Source organism: Acinonyx jubatus, chromosome A2 (assembly GCF_027475565.1).
Source record: "Acinonyx jubatus isolate Ajub_Pintada_27869175 chromosome A2, VMU_Ajub_asm_v1.0, whole genome shotgun sequence".
In the NCBI taxonomy this organism is placed as follows: Eukaryota; Metazoa; Chordata; class Mammalia; order Carnivora; family Felidae; genus Acinonyx; species Acinonyx jubatus.
The window spans coordinates 163,559,539-163,584,462 of NC_069383.1; the positions used below are offsets into that span (position 1 = coordinate 163,559,539).

Consider the following 24,924-nt stretch of genomic DNA (forward strand, 5'->3'; position numbering starts at 1 on the left):
AAATGACCATGCATGTGACACGTGTGGGAAAACCTTCTTATATCACTCCTTCCTTACACGTCATATGAGAACTCACACTGGGGCTAGAACCTCTCAATGTCAGGAGTGTGGGAGAGCCTTCGGGTATAAGTCAAGCCTGCAAAAACATGTGCGGACCCATGCTCGGGAGAAACCCTATAAATATCAGCCGTGTGGGAAAGCCTTCCCTGGTCAGCACACCTTCCTTGTACCTGGGAGAACACCTACAGGGAATGGATCCTGGGAATGTAAAGAATGTGGGACAACTTTCAAGATACGTCTACATTTTGAATGTCACATGACCACACACAATGTAGTGAAACCCTATGAATGTGGGGAGTGTGGCAAAGCTTTCAGGCATCACCCAAACCTGCGAGTACATATGAGGACACACACTGGGGAAAGACCCTATGAATGTAAGGAATGTGGGAAATCTTTCCAGAGGTATGGTCATATTAAACGTCACATGACCACTCACAGTACATTGAAAACCTATGAATGTAAGGAGTGTCGCAGATCCTTTCGGGATCAATCATACCTGCAAGTACATATGAGGACGCACACTGGGGAAAGGCCCTTTGAATGTCAGCAGTGTGGAAGAGCCTTCCGGAATCACACAGACCTGCGAGTGCATATGAGGAGACACACTGGAGAAAGACCGTATGGATGTCAGCAATGTGGGAAAACCTTCAGATATCATTGGAATCTGCGAAATCATGTGAAGATACACACGGAGGAGAGACCCTATGAATGTCAAGAGTGTGGGAAAACGTTCAGGTATAAGTCATGCCTGCGAGAACATATGAGGACGCACACTGGGGAAAGACCGTATGAATGTCAGGTGTGTAGGAAAACCTTCAGATATCATTGGAATCTGCGAGAACATGTGACAATACACACAGGGGAGAGACCCTATGAATGTCAGGTGTGTGGGAAAACCTTCAGGTATAACTCATGCCTACGAGACCATGTGAGGACACACACTGGCGAGCAACGCTATAAATGTGTGCATTGTGGAAAAGCCTTCAGTCGTAAGTGCACCCTTGTACTACATACTGTGAGAAATCACGCAGGGGTGGAAACTTGGAATGTAAGGAATGAGGGGAAGCTTTCAGGAAACATCGACCTCTGAACATTACAGGACCACACACAAGGTAGTGAAACCCTATTAATGTCAGGAATGTATCAGAGCCTTCATGTGTCACACTGATCTATGGATACATACGCAGACACACACTGGGGAAAAACCCTGTAAATGTCAACACTGTGGGAAAGCCTTCACATCTCCTTGAAACTTGGGAGCACATATGAGGACACATGCTTGGGAGAGATCCTAGGAGTGTTAGCAGTGTGGGAATACCTTCAGGTGCCCATCACTGTGGAAGTACACATACGGACACATGTTGGGGAGAGACCTTTTGAGTATATAGAGTGTGGGAAAGTTGTCAGTTAGCTGCAAAATGTTCAAGGTCATTTGAAAACACACAGCGCAACTAAACCCTATGAATGCAAGAGGTGTGGGAAGGCATACAAGTTCTTCTCATCTCCTCAAGTGCATATGAAGAAACACCCTGGGGAGAGATCTTGACAAATCACCGATCCCTTCAAGAACACACCAGGCTGCACAGTGGACAGTAAGCCTTTGTATGTAAGGACTCTGGTAAGACCTTCAAGTGTCCCAGAGACCTGCATGTACATGTGATGACCCTCAGTGGGCAGAACCTTACGAATGACTGCTCTGTGGGAAAGCCTTCAATTGTCCCTCTTCCCTTCAAGGACACACATAAACTTAAGCACCATGGAAAAGCCTTCAGGTATCCCAGGAATCTGTGAGCATAGACACACTGTGGCATAGCATTTATCCTCCTTTAAATTCTTATTGAAAATGTGAGCCAGTACAATGGAGATGATCCTGAATGGACACAATTTTGGGAAAACTTCAGGTATAGAACTTCATGTATTTTGTTCATGAAAATTCAGGTGGGAGAGAAATATTTTCATTGTTGTGATTATGGTTTTGAGTTTCCAGGTGCCTCTTCCTTGATTGGGACCCTAAGTGTATGAATTCCTAGTTCGTGTCACTGATATGAACACTGATGGTTTTAGGTGGCCTTCTTTGTCCTCTACATCTGTGTGACCTAGATGTTGTTACCTCAGACTTGAAGTAATCACACGGTTATGTACCATATGTCTCTTTCCCATTACAATGTCTTTTGGACTGGATGTGATAAAAAGGTGTCTGTTGTTGGTGTGTACATACAACTTTATATACTTCTACAAAAAAAAAATGTCTTGAATTATACATTCCAAAAAGTTCCTGTTAAATTATCATGACATGAGACCCCTCATTGTTGAAAGTTATTTTCTGTCCTCTGTTGTGATACCGGAATAATCTGGTTTTGTGTCTGCTCTTCTTTTCAGTCTTTATTAATGAAAGATACATTTTCACATCACTTCTCTTTTTCTTCAGTTTAAAAATATTTTTTAAAATGTTTATTTTAGAGAGAGAGAGAGAGAGAGAGAGAGAGTGAACAAGTGGGGGAGAGGCAGAAAGAGTGGGAGACCCAGAATCCAAAGCAGGCTCCAGGCTCTAAGCTGACAGCACAGAATCCAATGCAGGACTCAAATCTATGAACTGTGAGATCTTGATCTGACCCAAGTCAGACACTTAACCATCTGAGCCACCCAGGTACCCATTTTTCATGAAGTTTAAAATTATGATATTGGTTTAGCTTTACTGGGACTAATTATTGGTGTCTTTGGTTGATTTTGTTGTAAATTATGACTTTGAAGGACATCCCTTTGGACCATGACTCAGTTTTGCCTTTTTGTTTCCATGAGCAGTGACTGGAGTGGAAATACAAGTGGGATGCTTTCCTCTTTCCCCCAGGAGGTAAAGTCTGTTGTGGGGTGGGGATGGGTGTCCATCTTCCTGTCAAATCCCTGTCTCCAGATTTCCCTGTGATCAGCTGAATCCTACCTGGTGAAAGGAGGGAGGACCACCACGTCCAGGGGTAGTAAATCTTGGAATGGAGATCAGGGGGCTCACCATGGTCCTGGTAGGTAAACTCAAATCGAACTAGGCTGAGGACACTTTAGTGCAAAGTGCTAACAAGAACCAGGTGTAGTCTCAGATATCCTCCAGCATCTTCCGTGAAATGGAACCAGGCTTTGCTTTTTTGTGTGACAGAGATGGAGCAAGAAAGCCCACTGTCTGGGTCCAGCCCCTGTGGTGAAGGACAGATTTGTTGGCTCAGTTCCCCATGGCCTTGTTCCTCAGCTCATGGATGCTCAGAGTGTGGGCCACCCACAGTTCAGGGGCCTGTGGAGAGGACAGTGGCCTGGGTAAAGTTTGGGTAGGAAAGGGGTGTTGTTGGGCAGTGTCAAATGAAGAATCCGAATTGAGTAAGGAGAGTCCTGTATTGAGCAGAATGATTGCATAGCCTGGGTGGGGGGATAGGCACTGTTGCACTGGGGGCAGGGGCCGTGTAGTGGGAGCAGAGTTGCTGTTGTATTAGAGGCAGTGACTACATCAGTGGGGAGAACACAGTGATCATAAGACCTGCAGGTGTCTGAAGGCAGGAAAGGAGTAAACAAACCGGGCATAAGAAGGTGTGGTGCTGACATGGTGGTTCCCTGAGGCCAGCCTGTCCTCCTGTCCCCCAGGAGGGGCTGTGTGTGGCTCAGTCTGAGAGCAAGCCCATGTTAAGGGTCTGGAGGAAGGAGAAAAGCCAAACCAAAGTGGGACTAGCCAGCTTTTGTGCCCCTGTTCAGTGGGACGAACAGCTGAGCTAATCATGGATGAGCCACAATGTGTGGACTTGGGAGGTCTACACCTGGTCCTATCATGGCTGAACAGGGGGACTTCCTGTGAGTCTTCTCCTGGTCTGATGGGGGAGGGGCCCTCGTACATCCTGCTGTTTTCCAGACCCAAACAGGGTGGGGGAGGGAGTGCCTTTCCCTTCCACTGAGGTTTTCCAGGGAGAACAGGGCTCAGGTAGGCATCTGCAGGTCACCTGTCACCTGTGAGTAGCACAGTCCCTAAGCACTGATGGCTTTCTTTTATGCCAGCCTCATGTTTAGCAGGTGTAAAGTTACTGAATTCTTTCTGCCTCCTTTCTTCCCCTTCAGGGCAGAGGGTAGTAAATGTGTCAGGTCTTTCCTGTTCTTGCTGACTCAGGTTACTCTGAGACTTATCCAGAGAATGTTCACTGGGGAAAAGTGTCTCAGAACAAAAAATGCATGGATTCCCACACCTTCATGCCAGGTGGGTGTAGTCATGGATTAAAAGGATTGAACCAAATGCTAGTGACTGTTCCATGCAGAGTGGAGTTAAAAAACTGTGATCATAACCCACTTCCTGTTCATTACTGGTGGTCGGAGATACATGCAAATTCTGTGAAGTGGGATGTATTCAGTCTGTCTTCCAAATTGCTATCATGTGGATAAAATTAAAAAGTAAGTTCTGAAAAGCATGGTTTCCTTTTTTTTTTTTTTAAACCATAACATGCCTGAGAATTTACCTTCTTTCTTTTATCTTGAACACAGGGAGAAGCTGTGATTCTGCATGTTTTTCTTCATATGCTGGGATGAGGTCTTTATGTCCTTGAAATGACCCAGGGTGCTCAATTGCTCAATACAGGTCTCAAGTTCATCTTTTGCTTTTGTTGGCAGTCCTGCTTAGTGGTTTCGTGTCTCCAAAAGTAAATGCATGTAATTTTTTACACATTGTGGTAATGGCATATTGTAGCTTGAGGGAAAGTTAAAATTTATGAAGAAATGTGAATGCAGTGTGTGAATCACACATCAGTGCTGATTCCTTTCACTTGTGGCAATGGGTGTTAACTGGCTTTATTTTCTCCAGCTGAAGTATGTGACACGGGGTCTCCTTGATAGCACACATTTATTTTTCTAATTCCCCTGTGGCTCAGCATTTCTCATGTGTGGGGTTCCCTCTTCTGTGGAAGCATTTACAGTGTGTTGTCACCTGTAACTCACGTGTCTGCTTCCTGATGTCTTCTGTTTCCTTCACGTCCTGTGGACACTGATGCTGTTTCATTTCTATGTGTTGAAAATGTTTTCTCCAGGTCAGGGTGTATGATTTCTCTCTGTTGTCTGTGTGGATGGGCCTTTCACATTGTTAGTAGACTTGAAATTCCCCAACTATTCTTGTGTAGAGTACCTCCTTTTTAAAATATTTATTTATTTTAGAGGGAGAGAGAGAACATGTGCATGCCCTTGTACACACCAACACCAGAGATGGACAGAGAGAGAGGGGGACAGAGAATCCAAAGTAGGCTCTGTGCTGACAGTAGAAAGTGATGTGGGGCTCAAACTCACGAACCCTGAGATCATGACCTTAGCCTATGTTGGACACTTAATTGACAGAGCTACTCATGTACCTCTAGATTACCTTCTGTTGTTCTGTGAGAAAACTCCTCCATCGCTCAGGTCATAATTACACATGCTGGAAGTTCCTTTCTGTGTGTTCTATTTGTTTCCATGACAGTTAAATCCACATGACTTGGTTAATGTCCATGAAGTTGATGAGAGAAATGAGTCCTTTCTTCCCTTAGATAACCAGTTTTCCCTGGACCATGTGTCGAAATGTCCCCATCTCTGCTGCTGCCCTGTGATGACTGCTGGGTGTACATCCACTTGTGAACCAGGGGTGCCTGTCTCTGTAGTCCCTTTTGTCCATCAGGGTTTTGCCTGTGTGTTAATGCCAGTTCTAGTTAGACCAAGATACATCTAGGGTTTAGCTTCCCTTTTTTTTTTTTTACCTCCAAAATGACAAGACAGGAATTCAACTCAAAAGAAAGAACAGGAAGAAATCATCACAAGGGATTTATTCAGCACAAATACAAGTAAGATGTCTGAACTAGAATTTAAAACAACAATTATAAGGATATTAACTGGGCATGATAAAAGTCTAGAAGACACTAGAGAATCCCTCATTGCAGAGATGAAAGGACTAAAAACAAGTCAGACTGAAATAAAAAATGCTCTATTAGAGACGGAAACTAGTTGAGATCCATGACAGTAAGGATGGATGAAGCAGAGGGATGAATCAGTGATATAGAAGACAAAATTATGGTAAGTAATGAAGCTGAAAGGAAGAGAGTAAGATAGGTATTGAATCACAAATGAACACTTAGGGAACTAAGCAAGTCCTTAAAGCATAATAATATTCCTATCAGGGGAGTCCCAGAAGATGAAATGACAGAAGAAGGGGCAGAACAGTTATTTGAGCAAATTACAGCTAAAAAGTTTGCTTAATCTGGTGAAGAAAAAACAGACCTCAAAATGAAAGAAACGCAGAGAACACCCATTAAATTCAACAAAAGGAAGCCATCACCAAGACATATCATAGTCAAATTCACAAAATACACAGACAAGGAAAGAATCCTGAAAGCAGCAAGGGGGGAAAAGTCCTTAACGTACAAGGGAAGACAGATCAGGTTCAAAGCAGGTCTGTCCACAGAAACTTGGCAGCCCACCAGGGACTGGCTTGATATATTAAACATCCTGAATGGGAAAAAAAATGCAGCCAAGGATACTTTATCCAGCAATGCTATCATTCAGAATAGAAGGAGAGATAAAGATGTCCCCAGACAACCAAAAACTAAAGGATTTTGTGTCCACTAAACCAGCCCTGCAAGAAATATTAAAGGGGACTCTTTAGGGAAAAAAGACCAAAAGCAACAAAGACTAGAAATAAACAGAAAATGCCACCAGAAACACCAACTTTGCAGGAAACACAATAGCACTAAGTTCATATCTTTTAATAATCACTCTGAATGTAAATGGACTAAATGTCCCAATCAAAAGACATAGCGTATCAATGCATAAAAGAGAAGACCTATCTATATGCTGCCTACGAGAGACTTGCAGACAGAAAGGCACATGCTTGCAAGTGAGGAAATGCAGAACCATGTATCTTGCTAATGCATATCAAAAGAAAACTGTAGCATACTTAAATACCTATGTATCCAAGGATTTATATACATGCTTATAGCAGGCAACATAGATTTTATTTTTAAAATTTTATTTTTATTTATTTTGACAGAGAGAGAGAGAGAGCAAGCAGGGGAGGGACAGAGAGAGGGAGAGAGAATCCTAAGCAGACTCCACACTGCCAGTGCAGTGCCAAACGTAGTACTCAAACTCATGAACTGCGAGATCATGACCTGAGCTGAAGTTGAATGCTTAACTGAGTGAGCTGCCCAGGAAGCCTAGAGAAACTGGATTTTCAACCAAAAAACTAGAACAACAGATGAATAAGTGCATTACATCATAATTAGGGGGCTTATCCATCAAGAAGATCCATCAGTTATAAATATTTATGCCTGCAACTTGAAAGCAGCCAGAGATAGAAAACAATTAGTAGCAAATTAGTTGTTTGTAGTAAACTCATTAAGGGGCATCTGGGTGGCTCAGTCAGCTAAGTGTCTGACTTTGGCTCAGGTCATGATCTCACGATTTGTGAGTTTGAGCCCTGCATTGGGCTCCATGCTGACAGCTCAGAGCCCAGAGCCTGCTTTGGATTGTGTCTCCCTCTCTCTGCTCCTTCCCTGCTTGCACTATGTCTCTCTCTCTGTCTCTCAAAAATAAATAAACATTAAAAAAAATTTTTTAAAGGCACTCATTGATAATAATATAATAATGGTAGGGGATTTTACCCACAAGTAGCAATGGGCAGATTATATAAGAGAAAATGAACAAGGAAACAGTGGCTTGACACACCGGACTGGATGGACTTAACAGAAATATTCAGAACATTTCATCCTAATGCAGCAGAATACACGTTCTTCTCAAGTACACATGGAACATTCCAGGGTAGATCACAAATAAGCCGTCAAGAAGTACAAAAAGATTGTCAACGCTATGAAACTTGAAGTTAACCAGAAAAACATTTTGGTAAGGCCACAAATACATGGAGATTAAAGAACATCCTACTAAAGAATGAATGGGTTAACCAGGAAATTAAAGAAGAAATAAAAAATTACATGCAATCAAATGAAAATGAAAACACGGTAGTCCAAAGCACTTGGGATGCAGCAAAAGCGGGCCTAACAGGAAATTATAGTGCAATACAGGGCTATCTCAAGAATCAAGAAAAGCCTCAAATACACAACCTGACCTTATACCTAAATGTGCTAGAACAGGAACAGTAAATAAAGCCTAATGCTGATACAAGATGGGAAATAATAAAGATCAGAGGAGAAATAAATGATATAGAAGCAACAACAAAGAATTGAACACATCAATGAGACTAAGAGCTGGTTCTTTGAAAGAGTTAATGAAATTGATAAGCCCCTAGCCAGACTTATCAAAACAAAAAGGGAAAAGACCTAAATAAGTAAAATCACAAATAAAAGAGATTATAACTAACACTACAGAAATACAATGATAACAATACTATGAAAAAGTATATGCCAACAAACTGGAAAACCTGGAAGAAATGAACAAATTCCTAGAAACATATAAACTACCAAAACTGAAACAGGAAGAAATAGACCCATTACTAGTAGTTGAACTAGTAATAAAAAATCTCCAAACTGGGGGACCTGGTGGCTCAGTCAGTTAAGCATCTGACTCTTGGTTTTGGCTCGGGTCATGATCTCATGGTTTTGTGTGTTCAAGTCCCATGTGGGGCTCTGTGCTGCCAGTGTGGTACTTTCTTGGGATTCTCTGTTTCCCTCTCTCTCTCCCTGTCAGTCCCTCATTCATGCTGTCACATAGTGTCTCTGAAATAAATTTTAAAAGGTCAAACAAAAGAAACAAATGTCCAGAGCCAGGTGGAGTCCCAGGGGAATTCTAGCAGCTATTTAAAGAAAAGTTAATGCCTATTCTTTTCAAACTGTTCCAAAACATAGAAATGGAAGGAAAATTTCCAAACTCATCCTATGAGGTCAGCATTACCTTGATTCCAAAGCCAAAGACCCCACTAGAAAGGAGAATGGCAGGCTAATATCCCTGATGAACATGGAAGCAAAATTCCTCAACAAGATGCTAGCAAATTGAATACAACAGTACATTAAGGAATTATTTAACATGACCAAGTAGGATTTATTCCTGGGCTGCTGGGATGGTTCAATATCTTCAAATCAACCTATCTGATACACTACATTAATAAAAGAAAGGATAAGAACCATATGATCCTATCAGTAGATGCATTTGACAAAATATAGCATTCATTCTTGATAAAAACCATCGACAAAGTAGGTATAGATGGAACATACTTCACATCATAAAAGCTATTTATAAAAGACCCACAGCTAATATCATCTCATGTGGGAAAAACAGAGAGATTTATGTCTATGGTCAGGGTGAAGACAAGGATGTTCATTCTCGCCGTTACTCTTTAACCTAGTTCTGGAAGTCTTAGCCTCAACAATCAGACAACAAAAAGAGATAAAAGGCATCCAAATCAGCAAAGAATCCAAACTTTCACCATTTGTCCATGACATGATAATCTATGTAGAAACCTGAAAGAATGCCAAAAATAGGAGAATATATGTATTCAGCAAAGTCACAGGATATAAAAAATGTACAGAAGTCTCTTGTATTTCTCTACACCACTAATGTAACAGCAGAAAAAGAAATCAAGGAATCTCTCCCATTTGCAATTGCACCAAAACACTAAGATAACTAGGAATACTAACCAAAGAGGTAAAAGATCATACTCTGAAAACTACAGAAAAATTGTAAAAGAAATGGAAAAGGACAGAAAGAAATGGGAAAACATTCCAAGCTCATGGATTGGAAGAACAAACATTGTGAAAATGTTGACACTATGCAAAGCAATCTGCACATTAATGCAGTTCCTATCAAAATACCATCAGCATTTTTCATAGAGAAAGAGCAAATAATCCTAAAATTTGTATAGAGCCACAAAAGACCCTGAATAGCCAAAACAATCCTGAAAAAGAAAAGCAATGGTGGAGGTATCGCAATTCCAGACTTCAAGCTATGTTATAAAGCTGTAGTCATCAAAACGGTATGGTACTGGCACAAAAATAGGCACTTAGATCAATGGAAGAGAATAGAAAATCCAGAAATGGACCCGCCACTCTATGGTTAACTAATCTTTGATAAAGCAGGGAACACTATCCAACGTGAAAAGACAGTTTCTTCAACAAATGGTGTTGGCAAAGCCAGAGAGCAACATGCAAAAGAATGAAAATGGGTCACTTTCTAACACCATACACAAAAATAAATTCAAAATGAAGGAAAGACCTAAATGTGAGACAGGAAACCATCAAAATCCTGGGGGAGAACAGAGGTAAGCAACCTCTTTGACCTCGGCCGTAGCAGCTTCATGTTGGTGGGGGCAAGGGAAACAAAAGCAAACATGAACTTCTGGGACATCATCAAGATAAAAAGCTACTGCACAGTGAAGGAAACAAACAACAAAACTAAAAGACAGCTTAGGGAATGGGAGAAGAGATTTGCCAGCAACATATCTGATAAAGGGTTAGTATCCAAAATCTATAAGAACATAGCTAACTCAGCACACAAAAATCCCAAGTAATCCACTTAAGAAATGGACAGAAAACATTAACAGACAGTTTTTCCAAAGAAGATGTATGGATAGCTATCAGACACATAAAGAGATGCTCAACATCATTCATCATCAGGGAAATACAAATCAAAACCTCAGTGAAAGTGGCTCCTGGGTGGCTCAGTTGTTTAAGCATCCAAATTCAGCTCAGGTTACCATCTCACAGTTCATGAGTTCGAGTCCTGAGTTGAGCTACGGGCTGACAGCTTGGAGCCCAGAGCCTGGAACCTGCTTTGGATTGTGTATGTGTCTCTCTCTCTGCCTCTTCTGCTTACACTCTGTCTCTCTCAGGAATAAATAAACATTTAAAAAAATTAAAAAACCACGATGAGATACCATTTCACACATATCACAGTGGTTAAAATTAACAACACAAGAAACAACAAGTGTTGGGGAGGATGCCGAGAAAGGGGAGCCCTCCTGCACTGTTGGGAATGCAAATTGATGCAGCCATCCTGGAAAACAGTATGGAGGTTCCTCAAAAAGTTAAAAATAGAACTACCCTTCAATCCATAAAGTGTATTTATCCGACGGATACAAAAGTACAGATTCATAGAAGCACATGCACCTCAATGTTTATAGCAGCATAATCAACAATAGCCGAACTATGGAGAGAGCCCTAGTGTGAACTGACTGATGAATGGATTAAGAAGATGTAGTATAGAGGCACCTGGAGGCTTAGTTGGTTAAGTGTCTGAGTCTTGGTTTGGGCTCAGGTCATGATCTTACAGTTCATGAGTTCAAGCACTGTATCGGGCTCTGTGCTGACAGTGCAGAACCTGCTTGGGATTCTCTGTCTCCCTCTCTCTCTGCCCCTCCCCTGTTTGCTTCCTCTCTCTCTCTCTCTCCCTCTCTCTCTCTCAAAAAAAAAAAAAAGATGTGGTAGATACATACAATGGAATATTAGTCATCAAACAGAATGAAATCTTGCCATTTGCAGTGACGTGGATGGAGCTAGATGTATTATGCTAAGCAAAATAGTTATAGGAAGACAAATACCATGATTTCACTCATGCGGTTTTTAAGAACCAAAGCAGATGAATATATGGGAAGGTGGGGAAGACAGAGAGGGAAACAAACCATAAGAGACACTTAACTCTAGAGAACAAACCGAGGGTTGATGGAGGGAGGTGGGTGGGGAATGGGCTACGTGGGTGATGGTTCTTATGGAGGACACTTGTGAGGAGCACTGGGTGTTGTATGTAAGTGAGGAATCACTGAATTCTACTCCTGAAATTAATATTGTATTGTATGTTAACCAACTAGAATTAAAAAAAAATTAACAAAACAGTCTTTTGTAAAGAGGCACACTTAGATTCCTGAAACCATTTGGAAGTATGTACAGGTACCCATTAAAATGTGTATAAAATACAGTGCTTTAGAATTATGACTTTCTAATGTAATTTTCAATAAAACAAGTTTGGGGAGATTGGATATTCCCCATAAAGGACGTTGTAGTTCTAAATTATCTTTGGCTATGTTGGTTCATTTTGCTAGAAATACACATTAGGAGAGACCTTGGTTTCCAAACCTAAAACCGTCCAGGGTCGTGGTTGGGGGTCCCTGCACAGTGCTTTGATGACTGAAATCCATTTCTTGGTTGTTTTCTCTAAACAAAATAAAAATTTCTTAACACTGGTTTCTACAGGAGTAGCCTCTTTGCAGAAGAAATCAGACTGAAGTCGAGTGCATTTCCATCAGGCACAGTTCCAAGGGGAACAGTCCGGTTCTGAAAGGTAGTCAGAATAAAAGCCAAATGAGTTGTCTCAGAAAGAACAAACCCATAAAACAGATCCAAAATAATCCTGGACAGCATAGTCACAGAGTGTGGCTGTGATCCGAGGACAAACTTACATCCCATTTCAGGTTGTGAGAAACCATGAGCTCAGTGGGCTCTGTGAGACCTGCACCTGTTTGCTCACGAGCTCGGAGAGGTTGAGGTCTTCCCTGGGTCCGCTTGTGATCACCAAGTAATGTTAACCTTAAAAAGAAAACCGTCTTTGTGACCATCCTAGTGAATGGGTCTCTGCTTGTAGTTTGATGAGCATTTCCCTGATGACTGTCTAGCATCTTTTAATGAATCTATTGACCATTTGCATATCTTGTTTGTAGAAGTGTCTGCTGAAATGTTAGGTGTGGACGTTTCCTAGCTGCCCCTTACCTGGGTGAGGAAGTTCCCTTCTGTTCTTGATTGGCTAAGTATTTTTGCCAGAAAGGGTGGTGGGTTTAGTCAGATGTCTTTTCTGTCTGTTGACGTGATCATGGGGGTTTGTTTCTATTATTTATGTTCATAAGGTTGATGACTGCTATTTTCTTGCTGAACCAACCATTTTATTCCCAGATAAATCCCACTTGGTCAAGTTGTAGAATCCTTTTTATATACGACTGGTTTTGGTATGGGGACTAACTGGCCTCATAGACTAGGTCAGAAGTGTCTGAGCACACACACATAAGATTATTTTCTAAAGCTTTGCCGCCAGAAACTTTGTGTTTTTTAAATTTTAAGTCTGTTTATTTATTTTGAGAGAGAGAGAGAAAGCACGGTTGGGGGAGGGGCAGACAGAGAGGGAGAGAGAGAATCCCAAGCAGGCCTCCCACTGTCAGCACATAGCCTGATGTGGGGCTCAAACTCATGAAACCTGAAATCATTACTGAGCCGAAGTCGAATGCTTAACCGACTGATGACCCAGGTGCTCCTGTTCCCCAAACTTTCTACAACATTCTTTTACACTCAGATTTTGTCCTCAGATTGTCATCTTTTTAAGACAACCTCATTTTAAGACAAAATTACTTTCTATCTCAACAAAATGTATTCCCATCCCTTACGTCTTTCTTATCATCTCCTTCTTTACTATATGCAGACTTGTTTTCCTCATTTCCATCAGTCATAATTACATTGGTACAATTTTAACACTTAGAAACCTTGTTCTCCAGTAAAACTAATTGTAAACTGTCTATTACACCAGGATTCTTTAGATGACATACTTACGAATACATCTTACAGTTTTTAGCAATGTGCCTTTTTTGTCAAACAGTCTTATAGTGAGGTACAAAACTTGTTTTCCAGTTATCCTGATCATCTTTGGTTTCTATGCAAGAAGAAGCCAAAAGCTCTTAAAACTTATGCTTGATAATTAACATGTCAGTATTTTATCTTCCTTAGAAAAGACTGCAGCGCCTGAGTGACTCAGTTGGTTAAGCATCTGACTTCGGCTCAGGTCATAATCTCACAGTTTGTGGGTCCGAGCCCCATGTCAGGCTCTGTGCTGACAGCTCCAAGCCTAGAGCCTCTTTGGATTCTGTGTCTCCCTCTCTCTCTGCCCCTCCCACTTGCACTCTGTCTCTCTCTCAAAAATACACACTTAAAAAAAAAAAAGACTTATATGCCCAGTGAATTCTACCCGATTTATCATTGAACTTAGGGAAACTTCAAAGTTTCAGGTTATGAAAGATTTTGAAATCTATCTTAACATTTACCCAGGAGAACTTCATGAGATAGACAAAACGGACTATGATTTTAAGCTATCTTTTCCTGACAAATTACAATAAAGATAATGTGAGCTCATTTGATGTTTAGTAAACCTTGGTAGAATATAATTGTTATGTGTGATGTGGATAACTCTAACAGAATATCTATTTAATTATATCACAACCTTACATTAGCTTTAATACCAAATAGTTTGTAACTGTGTCCACACAGGTCAATCACATTGTTCCCCATTGTCAGTTTTTACCTTGGGTACCCATACATTATTCTAAAGGTGACAGATTAAGTCCATTAGAAGCCCCCTGCAGGGGCTGAAACTAGAAATACTTATATGAGATAAAGCAGACTTCAAAACAAAGACTGTGGTAAGAGACACAGAAGGCGAATGCTTGACGATAAACAGATCAATCCAATAAGAGCATAACAATGGAATATAACTACACACCCTGCAAGGACCTCAATATATAAGCAAATATTAATAGAAACAAGGGCAGAATATGACAGTAGTACAATAATTGTAGAAGAATTTAACACTCCACTAATGTGAATGTGTAGAACATCCGGACTGATAATCAGTAAGTAAAGGGTAGATTTCAGTGACACATTAAATAAACCTGGTGGACTTAACAGATACATGTGGACAATCCACCCCAAGCAGCAGAATACACATTCTTTTCAAGTGCACTGGAACATTCTCCAGGATAGATCATATGTTAGGCCACAAAACAAGTCTCAGTAATTTTAACAAGACTGAAATCATACCAAGCATGTTTTCCATGCACAGCAGTATGAAGTTACAAGTCAAGTACAAGAAAAGAATTGGAAAAACTCAATCATGTGGAGGATAACAGCATGCTACTAAAAACCAACAGGCCAACAGAGAAATTAACATGGAATCATCAAATACTCGGAGCCAGATAAAAATGAATGAATGTTGTGATGGAAAATTTTTTGCACGTGTAGCACACACAGTCCTAAGAGGGAAGTGCATACTGACACAGGCCTACCTCAGGAAACAAGGAAAATCTCAAACATTCTAACCTCACACCTAGAGTAACTAGAAAAAGAAGAACAAACAAAGCCCAAGTCACAGAGAACAGAGCAGAAAGAGATGAAATGGAGATTTAAAAATAGAAAACATGAAGACAATTAAGAGCTGGTTCCCCACCCCCTTTTTTGGTCTTAATTAGGCCATGAACCCATTTTATTGTAGAAAGAAACAAACATACAGAAAAAACAATTATTAATTAGTTCACACCGAGTATGTGTCTTTCCAGATTTCTGTGGACAAACACACATATAAATACTTTTACAAAGATACAAACATACTATGAATATCTTGTTGTCAGCTGAAAGCTGTATGTTTTTTCTAATACAAGTTGCTTTAAAATTTTTTTTTAATATTTATTTAGTTTTTGAGAGAGAGAGCATGAGCTCAGAATGACACAGAATCCGAAGCAGGCTCCAGGGTCTGTACTGTCAGCACAGATCCCAACGTGGGGCTAGAACCCACAAACCGTGAGATCATGACCTGAGCTGCAGTTAGACGCTCGATCAGCTGAGTCACCCTGGTGCCCTGTAAATCTGTATCTTATTTGATGTGCATATAGGTCTGTATCATTAAGACTCCACTGGGGCTCCTGGGTGACTCCATCAGTTAAACATTTGACTTTGGCTCAGGTTATGAATTCCCAGTTCATTAGATCAAGCCCTGCGTCAGGCTCTGTGGTGACAGCTTGGAGCCTGGAGTCTTCTTTGGATTCTGTGTCTCCCTCTCTCTCTGCCCCCACCCCACATATTCTCTCCCTCTCTCTCTCTCTCTCTCTCTCAAAAATTAAAAAAAAACATTAAAAAAGAAAAGACTGCATTACTTTCTGCTGTAGGGACCCACCAAAATTTATTGAATTACTTGTCACTGGACCTTTTTGTTTCACTAATATTTACATATTGTAAACTCACCTAAAACAACATCTTTGTCTCTGGTATAGGTATTTCCTTAGGATACAGTCCTAGCACGAGAATGGTAAGGTCTAAGAGGTTATGAGAATTTGTAAGGCTTTATGACCTTGTCTTCAGGTGTATCTGTTATATCTTGCTTCCAAACCAGTTCCTCTGTGTAGCCAATCCCCTGTCTACAGCTTTCAACACAGGTGGAGACAGCCAGAACACCCCAATCAACACTCCTGCTGAGTCTGTTGGCCTTTAGGTGGTTGAGCCACTGAGGCATGACCTGGAATTCAAATATTCTCTTGGCGCCACAGGGGCAAACTGGAATATCCTTTTCTTGAGATCCAGAGATCCAGATGGGTGCAATCCCTCTGGCATATCTAAGAATCTGTTCTGGCTCTAGGGCTATTTTAGTTTTAAACTTCTGGAATTTTTATCTTCCTTGGGTTCATGTTTTGCCATGGAATCCAATTCTTCATCAGGTGCTTCACCCATGCTTCCTGTAATTTCTGCTTCCCTTCCCTTTTCAACATCTTCAAGTGTAACCTCATCTTCTGTTCTTATTACAATTTCAAATTCTGATTGTCTACAAGCCTGCTTATGTCCTCATCTCCAGTCTGGAGTATGATGCTCCTTACTTTGGTAACGTGCCTCATGACATCTGGAGCATGTTTGGGGGCTTAAACTGCCACCAACCCTGCAGAGATGAACCCCAGACTTGAGCTGGAGGCACATAGACTCTCCTGTCTCTGGAGGAGGGTCCTCAGAAAGTGGCTGATATGAGTAAAAGTCATTGTTCCTGGGTAGCTGATTTCTAAGAACTTGCTTGGGAACTGCTCACTGCAGCATCCATGCTGGCACTTCTTCCATGAAGCTCTGCTCAGCTGGTCTGGCTGAGGTGACGGCCACGGAGAAAGAGTGGCGGACTGCTCATGTGCTCGCACTCTTAAGAGCTGGTTCTTTGAAAAGATACAATTGATAAAATCTAACAAAACTAATCAACAAAACAAGAGAGAAGACTCAAGATCAGAAATGAAAGAAAATTACAGTCGACACCACAGAAATAAATGGATTAAAAGAGATTACTTTGAGAAATTTTATACCAACAAATTGCACAATGTAGAAGAAATATACACACATTTAGAGGCTATAATCCTCAAGAGTAGATCAGGATGAAACAGAAAATGTAAACAGATCTATTACTAGAAACAAAATTGAATTACTAACCAAACCACTTCCTGGAAAACTTCAGGACCACCCAGACAACCTCTCAGGGGCATTCTACCAACATATATAGAAGATGTAGGAGCCACACTACACAAACTATCCCAGACTGTAGAAGAGGGAGGAATACTTCTAAACTCTTTCAAGAGGCCAGAATTCCCCTCATATTAGACACCATACAAAAAAATTATAATATATAATATAATATGTCTACATATTAGACTACTACATATTAGATGTATACTATATGTCTACATTATATAATATAATATGTCTACATATTAGACATCCGTACAAAAAAATTATGGATGAATTTCCCTGATGAAGATGGATAGAAAAATACCAAGCAAAATATCAGCAAACTGAATTCAAAATACATTCAAAAGAGTATTCTCCACAATATAGTGGGGCTTCAGGGATGCAAAGATTTTTTTAATATACGTATATCAATCAACATGAGATATCACATTAATGACATAATTTACAAAAATCATGTGATCATCTACATAGATGTAGAAAATCATTAGACAAAATTCAACCTCCATTCCATTGGTTTTTTTTTTAAGTTTATTAATCTATTTTGAGAGACAGAGTGAGTGCGAGGTAGGGGAGGGCAGAGACAGAGGGAGAGAGAGACCCCAGGAAGGCTACCTGCTATCAGCGTGTAGAACCCACCAACAGTGACATCATGATCTCGGCTGAGACCAAGAGTCAGAGATTCAACTGACTGAGCCACCAGAGCGTCCCAGTCTCCATTCCCAATAAAAACTCTCAAAACGGGGTATACACAAGGAATGTACCTCAAAGGCCATATATAACAGACTCACAGCTAACATACTCAATGGTGAAGAGCCAGAAGCTTTTCCTCTAAGGTCAGGAACAAAGCAAGGATGTCCACTCTCACCACTTTCACTCAACATAGTCCTGGAAGTCCTAGCCATACTAGTCAGAGAAGATAAAGAAATAAGAAATATGCAAACTGTTAAGGAAGAGAAAATTATCAGTATATGCAGATGATAAGAAACTATATATAGAAAGTCCTTAAGACTTTACAAAATTATTAGAAATAATAAATGAGTTTAGATTCATTACAGAATACAAAATTAATACACCCAAATCTGTTGCATTTCTATTCCTAATAAAAAAATAGCAGATGAGAAATTAAGATAACAAACTCATGTTCAATGTCTTCAAAAACAATAAAAGACAGTGAGTAAATGTATCCAATGAAGTTGAAAGACCTGTACTCTGAAAGCTATAAGACATTCAATGTACAAAATTGAAGATGATAAAATAAATTCAAAGATATACTATTGTCATGGATTGCAAGGATTAATATTGTTAAAAATGCCCATAGTATGAAAAGCACTCTACATATTCAATGCAATCCCTAACTCAACATACTAACAGTATTTTTCAAAGATCTAGAGCAAGAAATTCTAAATTTTGTATGGAAACAGAAAAGATTCCAAATAACCAAAGCAGTTTTGAGAAAGCATATCAAAGTTGAAGATATAACAGCCCCAGATTTCAAACTATACTCAACAAAACAGTATAGTACTGGTACAAAAACAGACACCAAGCTCAAGGCAACAGAATAGAGAGTCCAGAAGTCAACCCATGTTTATATGGCCAGATTATCTACAAAGAAGGAGCTGAGAATATACAGTGGGGAAAAGACTGTCTCTTCAGTAAGTGGTGTTGGGAAAATGAGACAGCTACCTGCAAGATGAAACGGCCAGCTTCGTACCCCTTACCTGAAAGGAAACTCCGTATGGATTAAGTACCTACATGTAAGACTTGAACATGTACACCTCTTAAGACAAAACAGAGGTGCTGAACTCATGGATGTCAGCCTTACCAATAGTTTTGTGGAATTATCCCTTCAGTTAAGGGAAACAAAAGGAAAACTAAAAAATTGAAACAGCATAACAGACATTTTCCCACAGAAAATATAACATGCCACTTAATGCATGAAAAGCTGCTCACTATCACTAATCATCAAGGAAATGCACATCAAAACCACAACGAACTATCTCTTCACAGAAGCCAGAATGGCTAGTATCAGAAAGATAAGAAATAACAAGTGATGGTGAAGGCGTGGAGGAAAAAATCTCCTTATTGTTGTTGGGATTTAAATTGGTGCAGCCACCTTGGAAAACAGTATGGAGTTTCCACAAAAAAGTAAACACGATTGCCGTATGTCCATAATTCCACTTCTGGGTAGGTAAACTTACCAAATTGGGGTGCCTGGGTGGCTCAGTCGGTTGAGCATCTGACTCTTGGTTTGGGCTCAGGTCATGATGTTATGGTTACTGGGTTTGAGTCTTGCATAGGTCTCTGTGCTAACAGTGCAGAGTCTACTTGGGATTCTCTCTCTTGCATTCTCTTTGCCCCTTCCCTGCTCGTGCTCTGTCTCAAAATAAATACACACGAAAAAAAATTTTTAAATACAAATAAATTTTTTAAAAGCTTGCTATGATTGGGGCACCTGGGTGGCTCAGTCGGTTAAGCATCTGACTTCAGCTCAGGTCATGACCTCACAGTTTGTTAGTTCGAGCCCTACGTCAGGCTCTGTGCTGACAGCTCAGAGCCTGGAGCCTGCTTCATATTCTGTTGTCTGTCTCCCTCTCTGCCCCTCCCCCACTCACACTCTGTCTCTGTCTCTTGCTCGAGAATAAATAAACATTAAAAAATTTTTTTAAAAAGGTTGCTATGAGGGAAGCATCATGATGAAGGTATGGACATATAGAAGTATATTCAATAGGAGTCAAAGTCATCACTTAAGACAGAAGTTCCGTTACCATAAATTTCATGTTTTTTCACATTAAACAACTGTCCAGGGACATGTATGTTATGTGGAGCATCTCAGTTCCAGGCCTTGGAAACATCTCTGCTGAAAATCCCCAGCCCTGAAGGGCCTGTCCTGGATAATCCGACAGTGAAAGAAACTCAGGGAGAAATCTTCATGAACTTGCATTCGGTAAGGTTTCTTAACTGACAGGATAATCACAGGGAACACAAGAAAAAGTAGGTTAAATAAAGCTTCAGCAAGATGAAAATCTTTTGTGCATCAAAGGTCAATATCAAGAGATTGAAAGGACATAAAATGGGAGAACAACCTTGTAAATCACATCCATGATAAGATTTTATCATTCAGAATACACAAAGAGGTCTTAAGTGAATAACAACAACGTGGCCCAGTCAGTGAGCAAAACCTTGAAGAGCCATTTCTCTTAAGATGATGCACAAATGTCTAATAGACACAGGAAACGATCCTCCCATCAGGACGATGCGAGTCAGAACCACGAGATGCCACTTCCCACTCACGAGGACGGCTAGGAGCCAGAATCCAGAAAGAAGCGGCGGCCAGGATGTGGAGGAAGCGGAACCCTGTGCTTGGCTGGCGGGAGTGTCAGGGCAGCTGACGTGGAAAAAAGTTTGGTGGTTCCTCAAGAAGTGAAACACAGAACGGCAGCGTGACCCAGGTGTTCCAGGCCTACGTAAACGGAAACGGACACTCAGATGTGTGCACACGAATGCCAGGTGCAAAACTGTGCGTTCCCCGCAAAAGAGGGAAACGTCCCAAGTGTCCCCCAGTGCGTGGATGGATGAACAGGGTGTGGCATAGACACAGGACGGACGGTGATTCAGCCCCAGAGAGGAATGAAGGACAGACGCATCATGCACGTGAACGTATGGTGACAGTGTTATACCACGTGGAAGACACCAGCCACACAGGCCACATGCTGTGAGTCACTTACATTAAATAGGCAGAGTGGGCAAATCCGCAGAGACACGAAGTATTTCAACAGTGCCCAGGAGGCATCATTTCCTGGCTATTGTGGGCTTTAAATTTGCTTAGGAAAATGGAGATATAAGTCGCATACCATGGGACTCACACATGTTTTTAAAGGTTTATTTATTTTGAGAGAGGGAGCAGGGGTAGGGGCAGGGAGAGATGGGGACAGATCTGAAACGGACAATATACTGACAGCAGTAAGCCCAATATTGGGCTCCAACTCACTAACCAGGAGCTCATGAGCTGAGCTGAAGTCCTTGGCTCAAGCGACTGAGTTGCCCAGGTGCTCCTGTGCTCACACTTTTAAGAGTAAAACTCAGTGTTCTTCCCTTCCCTTCCCTCCCCTCCCCTTCCCTCCCCTCCCCTCCCCTCCCCTCCCCTCCCCTCGCGTGTTCCCAGAGCTGTCCCACATCAACACACCACCTGAAGAAGGAAATGGAGCTTTTACATTCCACATCCACAGGGACTGATTACAAAGTGGATCTGCGTGACTTTCCTTGCAGAATATAGCGCACACCTGAGTGCTGTAACGTGTCACACCTGTGGCTGTGCCCGGGCGACCTTGCCTTCCGCTTGGTGACGTCACCGGTCATTGAGCTGTTCTTAAACACAGTGGTCCAGGGTGGACCACGGACACAGGGTCACCGGGCCCTTCTGTTCTGTCGCATCCTAATCCAGCGCCGGACAAGGGAGCCTCCGCAGAGAAACAGAGTCAGATTCCCGGGACAGAAGAAGGATGCGGCGGGGGAGGGTGGGGCGGGGGTTCAGCTCGCCCGGAGCGAATTCCGCCGGGAGTGGAGCTGGGCGCGGACCTGGGCGCAGGGGGTTGGGACACGTGTGTACCGCCAGCCTGTCACTCAGGGGTCAGGAGGCGGGGCCTGGGGGAGCTGTCCAATCTGAGGCCACAGGGGGGTTATCCTCCAATCAGACCGTGAAGGGCCGCAAGCCGTCCTATCACGGCGCGGGGGCCGCAATTATATCCCGGGAACCGTCCAATCAGGCCCGGGGGCGGGCGCGATCCCACCTCGTGGACGTGAACCCGCGTTCCCCGCGGGCTCGGGCTCCTCTGCGCGGAGCTGGCACCCGCCTGGGGCCGCAGTGCCGAGTGGAGGACGCGTGGAGAGCCCGGAGCGGAGCCGCCAGAGGGTGAGTCCGGCCCAAGTGAGACCCGGAGGGGCTCGTTCCCACCGGCAGGAACCCCTGGGAGGGGCCGCGGGCCCGGGTCTCCCAGACCCCGGGGGTCTGGACCCGACTTTCAGCCCTTGTCAGCGGGGTGGGGTTCCGGCGTTCTGTCCCCTCCCTGCGTGTTGGTTCTGGGGTCCCCTCCCGATTTTCTGCCGTGGGTCTCGGGTTGGGCTCCAGGTGTCCCGTCACCTCCCCGCGTGCGGGTTTTCCTGTGACCACCTGAGTCTCTTGCTGGTGGAAGGAGGAGGGGACCACCACGTGCGGGGGCATTAAAACCTGGGAATCGGGGTCGGGGAACTCACGATGGACCTGAGAGATACATTCAAATCTGCGCCTGGCTGAGGACGATTTATTACAATCAATTCCAACAGGACCAGCTCCCATCTCAGGGACCCGCCAGTGAAACAGAACGAGGCTTGGCTGTTCTGCGAGAGGGGGGTGGGCAGGAAGGCCCAGCGTCAGGATCCCGCCCCTGCGGTGCAGGAAGGCCTCGGTGGCTCAGGTCCCCAGGGCCTTGTTCCTCAGCTCAGTGGATGCTCGGCGTGTGGGCCTCCCACAATTCAAGGGAGGACAGTGGCCTGGGTATAGTTTGGGTGGGAAAGGGGCGGTGGTGGACAGTTGGTCAAACCAGTGTCAAATGAAGATTCCCAATTGAGTAAGGATAGTCCTGCATTGAGGAGAATGATTACAAAGAGGGGCGAGGGGACTGTTGCACTAGGGGCAGGGGCTTTGCAGGGGGACGGTGTGTGTGTGGGTGGGGGGCTGTTGCATTGGAGACAAGGGCTGTGCAGGGGGGCGGGGGGCTGTTGTATTAGGAGCAAGAGATACATCCACAGAGAGGACACTGTGAGCGTAAGACCTGCGAGTGTCTCAAGAGTCGTGGAGAAGGGAGGAGAGGAGGAAAGAAACCAGGCATGAGCAGGTGTGGTGCTGACGTGGAGGTTCCCTGAGGCCAGCCTGTCCCCCTGTCCCCAGGAGGGTCTGTGTGTGGCTCAGGATGAGGGCAAGCCCACGTTCAGGGGTCTGGAGGAAGGAGAGAAGCCAAAGCAAAGTGGGACCAGCCAGTATTTTGTGCCCCTTGGTCATGGGGACAAGCAGTTGAGCTGATCGCAGATGAGGCACAAAGTGTGGATGTGGGGGGTCTGCGCGTGGCCCTGTCGTGGGTGAGCCAGGGGGACTTCCTATGAGTCATGTCTCTCTCTGTCTTTTAAAATTTATTTTATTTTGAGACAGAGGGTGTGAGCAGGGGGAGGGGCAGAGAGACAGGGACAGAGAATCCCAAGCAGGCGCTGAACCCTCAGCTCAGAGCCCGATGTGGGGCTCGAACCCACGAACTATGACGTCACCACCCTAACCAAAATCAAGACTCACATGATTTAACACTTAACCAACTGAACCACCCAGGAGCACAGGGCTCAGGTAGGCGTCTGCAGGTCACCTGTCACCTGTGAGCAGGACCTGTCACCCTGTCCAGCTCAGCACGGATGGCTCTGTCCTCTGCCAGCCTCGCGTTGAGCAGGTGTAAAATGCCCGAGTTCTTTCTGCCTCCTTTCTTCCCCTTCAGGGCAGAGGGTGGTAAGTGTGTCAGGTCGTTCCTGTCCCTGCTGACCCGGGTTACTGGGGGCTTTATCCAGAGAGCGTCCCCTGGGGAAAAGTGTCTCAGGACAGAACTGTCCTTCTCCATGAGGGTTGGGGGCTCCACGCCTTCATGCTGTGGTGACTCCAGTGTTCACAAGCACTTAAGACCTTTGGGCCGTATTTGCAGGTGTATGATTTTTCTCTTGTAGTGTGTGAGTGTGCTGTCCCTGGGGACTACTGTTGTTTTCCTTTCTTTGCAGCCCCCCCTCTGTTCTCATCACCAAGCAGTGCACGGCTTGATTTTGCCCCTGTTGAACTTGCAATAAGGGAGTAATCCTAGAATAGTCTTTGATGTCACGGGAGCGTGCGGTTTCAGAGCCCTGCTCCGTCTCACCTGGGCAGGTGTCTGAGGCTCAGGTGGTTCGGCCAGCGTACTCCTTTCTAGTGCTTCTGTGCCTTGGGGCACTTCACGGTTGGTCAGTGCTACTGCCTTCGTTCTTATTTTTGTATCCAAGCGCACAATGCCACTAACATTTCTATACTTTAGGGAAAAATTGTGGGATGGTACGTTGTGGCTAACTTCAGTTTACCAGGAAATGCTGGTGGGTCGTAGGAGTTGTGCCCTCTGTTCCCCCACTTTGTGCCTTCCACGTGATTGCCAGCACGTAGAAATGCCTAGTGTGTTTCTTTCCATCTAACATGTGAGCCAGGATCTCCCTGTTTTGACATATAGTCCTGACTTATAATTAAGGTAGTGCAGGCATTTTCTCCTGGAGGGTGGTTTATACTTTCACTCTCTTTATTCAGTGCTACTGAATGGGCTCTTTTTTTTTTTTTTTTACATATTTATTTTGAAAGCGAGCACCAGGGAGAGGGGGCAGAGAGAGAGAGAGAGAGAGAGAATCCCAAGCAGGCTCCCTACCATCAGCACGAAGCCAGAAGTGGGGCTTGAACTCACGAACACGTGAGATCACAGTCTGAGCTGAAGTGTGACAGTCAACTGACGGAGCCACCCAGGCACCCCCTGGGCTCCTCTTAATTTTAAGACAATCATGATTATCAGTGCCTTCCTTTAGAACTTACTCTTCTTCCCTTTATATAAGGTAACCTTGTAAT

At 43.2% G+C, this 24,924-nt stretch overlaps 2 protein-coding genes and 1 pseudogene across 3 annotated transcripts in view; 2 read left to right on the plus strand and 1 right to left on the minus strand.

Annotated features, from left to right (window-relative positions):
• Window positions 1–23,966, plus strand: LOC106982161 (zinc finger protein 14-like). 2 transcript variants are annotated; one of them, XM_053220160.1, is made up of 2 exons: window positions 1–4,036; window positions 23,664–23,966. In XM_053220160.1, exon 1 carries the CDS (start codon window positions 65–67, stop codon window positions 1,148–1,150), a length of 1,086 nt encoding a protein of 361 aa, XP_053076135.1. In that variant the 5' UTR covers window positions 1–64; the 3' UTR covers window positions 1,151–4,036; window positions 23,664–23,966. The 2 variants fall into 2 exon arrangements, with proteins under 2 accessions (XP_053076135.1, XP_053076134.1); XM_053220159.1 differs by having other exon boundaries at window positions 1–4,015; window positions 23,650–23,966.
• Window positions 1–24,924, plus strand: part of LOC106982164 (zinc finger protein 77) — a 107,178-nt gene that overhangs the window by 48,275 nt on the left and 33,979 nt on the right. The window lies entirely within an intron of this gene.
• LOC113596339 (programmed cell death protein 2-like) lies at window positions 16,000–21,638 on the minus strand (annotated as a pseudogene).